The sequence below is a fragment of the Nematolebias whitei genome, unplaced genomic scaffold, assembly GCF_014905685.2.
Source record: "Nematolebias whitei isolate Nwh7 unplaced genomic scaffold, NemWhi1 Nwh_scaf_6299, whole genome shotgun sequence".
Classification (NCBI taxonomy): domain Eukaryota; kingdom Metazoa; phylum Chordata; class Actinopteri; order Cyprinodontiformes; family Rivulidae; genus Nematolebias; species Nematolebias whitei.
The window spans coordinates 1-3,580 of record NW_023624844.1 but is presented as its reverse complement, the minus strand read 5'-3'; the positions used below and the strand labels follow the sequence as shown (position 1 = coordinate 3,580).

The 3,580-nt window shown below is 37.8% G+C and overlaps 1 protein-coding gene across 1 annotated transcript; it reads right to left on the bottom strand.

Annotated features, from left to right (window-relative positions):
- Nucleotides 1-38: 38 nt before the first annotated feature.
- Nucleotides 39-2,360, bottom strand: LOC119429725 (aurora kinase B; the record flags this gene model as incomplete). Its single annotated transcript, XM_037697294.1, has 7 exons — nt 39-213; nt 333-481; nt 615-753; nt 1,592-1,783; nt 1,881-1,926; nt 2,025-2,106; nt 2,322-2,360. Coding segments are annotated over 7 exons (822 nt in total), but the record flags the coding sequence as incomplete, so codon positions are not given.
- Nucleotides 2,361-3,580: the final 1,220 nt, after the last annotated feature.

The following is a 3,580-nucleotide window of genomic DNA, read 5'->3' as shown; positions in this document are numbered from 1 at the left end:
TAATTATGAGATTTAGCTGACAAAAGGCACAAACAAACCTTGCTAATCCTTTTGTAAGTTTCTGCATGACTGGCAGTTTCAAAAGGTGGGTTGCCGACTAAACATTCGTAGCAGAGGACTCCAATGCACCACAAGTCCACCTTCTCACTGTGAGTGTGCCCCTCAATCATCTCTGGAGGAAGGTAATCCAGTGTCCCGCACATAGTACGGCGTCTGGATGAGAGGAACAGGAGGTGAGCAGAACACAGGAGCAGTTCCAGGCAGAAAAACTCATTTGTAAAGCACTGCTGGTGACAAACTAACAACGGTGCTTTGACATCTTGGCTTCTCACCTTAGAGAGGGTGCATGAACTGACCAACCAAAGTCAGCGATTTTTAACTCTCCAGCAAAGCCCAGAAGAAGATTCTCTGGCTTGATGTCCCGATGAATGACTTTTCTCTCATGACAATAGATGAGAGCATCAGATATCTCCTCCATGTACTGGGAACATACAATAATGCGTCAGATTAAAACAACTTGAGACCATCAGGTTCAGTGTTTCACATACATACACGCACATACACGTATTTGTAATTCAGCCTCTAACAATTAATTTATTTGATTCAGCTCCTACCGTTGCAGTTCGCTGATCATCAAACCGTCCGTGTTTTTGTAGCTCTTTGTACATTTCTCCACGCGGGGCATACTCCAACACCAAAAAAACCCGCTTCCGGTCATGGAAATAATTGTAGAAGCGCAGGATATTTGGATGCCTGAAATGGAAAATCGAAAATGGATAAAAATATAAATCCGACTGTTGATTTTATTCTCGAGGCACCACTTCCACTACTAAAAAGGTCCATGTTCAATAATCCAGGTATACAATTTCCACTACTTCTTCCACTACTGCTATGAGATGGAAACAGTCACTTGCTGACTCCCAACACACCCTCGTTGTTTGCACTCCTGACAATTTCATACCAAGATTACACCTTCCCACGTGCAACTTAAAACATCTCACCATCAGACCATGTTAAAGACCTGACCATCTCAATAGCCCAACAACAGTTTTTTAAGCTCAAAATTCCACACCTTTCATTTTGAAATGAGAAAACTTCTCAACAGAGAAGAAAAGCATCTTCAAGAATCAAACACAGAAGCCCAGCTGCCTTAAAAAAAGTTAAGGTTACCGGTACTGTCTGACAATCTACATCAGCATATTTAAATCACCACATCAGCTTCTGGGAAGCCATGTTTGTGGAGAACCCGTCCCTTTCACCCTCTTACAATGCTGTTACTGCAAGCATCACTCAGCCCCCTGTAAATAGCAAGCCGCCAGCAGGGCACTAACGACCAGTTGTTAGGGCTCTAACAATCTGTTAGGCTGATGGTCCTCCTTTTCCATGTGAACAACTATTTCTGGCTGTCAGCAGCAAACTGGTTGGACCACGATGAGAAGGTGCTATTTAGAAGACTGAGTTTGTTGCAGTGTTTCAGACTGAAGAAGTCTATTGGATAAAAGAAGAAACATTTCAACAAAGAAGAATCCGTCCAGAGGACCTGACTAATCTTGTTAGACAATGAGAAGAAGAAAAAAAGCGAGCTACTAACCTGAGGTGGGATTGAATCTCAATTTCCCTCCTGAGTTGATGCTCCACACCTTCCTTCTCCATTTGTGACTTAAACAACACCTTCAGTGCTACAACGGCTTCCACCTTCTTCAACTTTGCAAGGTAGACGTTGCCAAACTTCCCCTTTCCAAGCGGCCGACCAATGTCAAAGTCTTCAAGTGAAATTTTTTTCCTGACATTGAAATTAAATAAGTTTACGTTTATTAAACAAACAAATAAAAAAAAAAAATACAAATAAAGCATAGTTGGCAGTATTTGAGTGCACTTACTTGGATGGAGAAGTAGAAGATGAGCCAACACATTCTCTTCCTGGACCTAAGTCACAAAACAACATTAAAACAAACAGAGTCCAAGTACTAACACAGTGATATGATTTTAAAGCTCCGATCTGAATGTGAGGAGAAAGTTGGTACCTGTGACAACATTTTTGCTCGTCTCAGCTTGTGACCTCACCAGAAAACGCTGTGGTCCTGTAATCATGCTTGGAGTTGCAAACTAAAAATCAGAGCAAACAAATTAAAATACAGCAATTAAATGTTGGCAGTAAAATTTGATCAATTCTATTTTACACACAGAAAACACCAATGAGAGAGAGAAAAAAAAAAATTCAAATAGTTTCACAGATTTATTCTACCTTTTAGATATACCACACAAATGTTGACCATCTTCTGTGGTTTAACCTAAATCATTTTTAGCAATTTAGTACTTACTGGTCTTTGGAGACCTCTGGGCTCATAATTCTCCTTATTCTGTTAAGTAAACAACAAAAACAAGACTCAGAACCACTCAATAGTACAGGAGAGCCTTATTGTTTATAATACATCAGAGTAATGTTTTCCAAACTACCGGTATATTAGCTCTCATATGCAAAACCTACTCTATATACAGCTTGACATACATAACTATGGTTTATGTTCTGATTAGATTTGTGGCATTTTAATTTAAAAGTATTTTCTCCATTTTTACAATAATTTCCACTTATGCATATACAGTTGCTAAAACAGCCTACATTTATTTAAACAGGGTAGTATCACTGAGTCACGAGGACTTATTTATGACACCTGTAAAACACAGATGAGGTACAAACAACATGAAAGTGGGTAAATAATTAGTTTCTAAAACAACCTACTGTCTTTTAATTTACTCATTCAACGTTTATTTATACATGTTAGTCTCATTGAGTCGCGAGGACTTAATTACAAGAGCGACTTGTTTTAAATGAAAAACACTGATGAGTTACAAACAATATGAGATGGTGGGTAAATAATTCATTAGTTGTGAAGGAACTGCAAATGGTAGTCTTTTGTTAAAGACTTTAGTGTAGTAAATTTGTTTAAAATAAACTGATGCGTGAACAGGAAACACATTTGAATAATTATAGGTAAATTAATGAACTTGTGGAAAGTGAAACAGTGCAAGATTTTCCTGTGAGGTAAATACAATGCACGAAGCTGGTATAACCATAATGAGTGCAGTTGTCTGTCAAAGTAACGCCACATTTAAAGTGTTAGATATTTATCTAGACTGGTCCTGGGGTTTTTGATCTTATTAGAGACGGGATTATAATGAAATTATGATCCGGTTCTGACTGGGCTATAATTTCATTATAATCCCGTCTCTGAGCAGATCAAAAACCCCAGGACCAGTCTAGATAAATATCTAATAAAAGTTTTATTACTATTTACACGCGTTTTTGTCAATAGTACGTTACAACTGTGTGTCTTTTCACGTTAAGCTAATGTTACATGTTTATAAACACAGGAAGATGAACAATTAGGTGACATAACGTTTGCTAAGTTAGCTCACTTCAGTTAGCATCAATGTGAACAACGATTTCCAGCTTATGACGAATTTCATAAAGATTTTAGAAGTTGTATGTATATATTCCTATTAGTAAATACAACAATACCTGCATCTCAGTAAAAAAAAAAAAAGAAAAACAAAACACGTTTTAACTGCGCAACGTGGA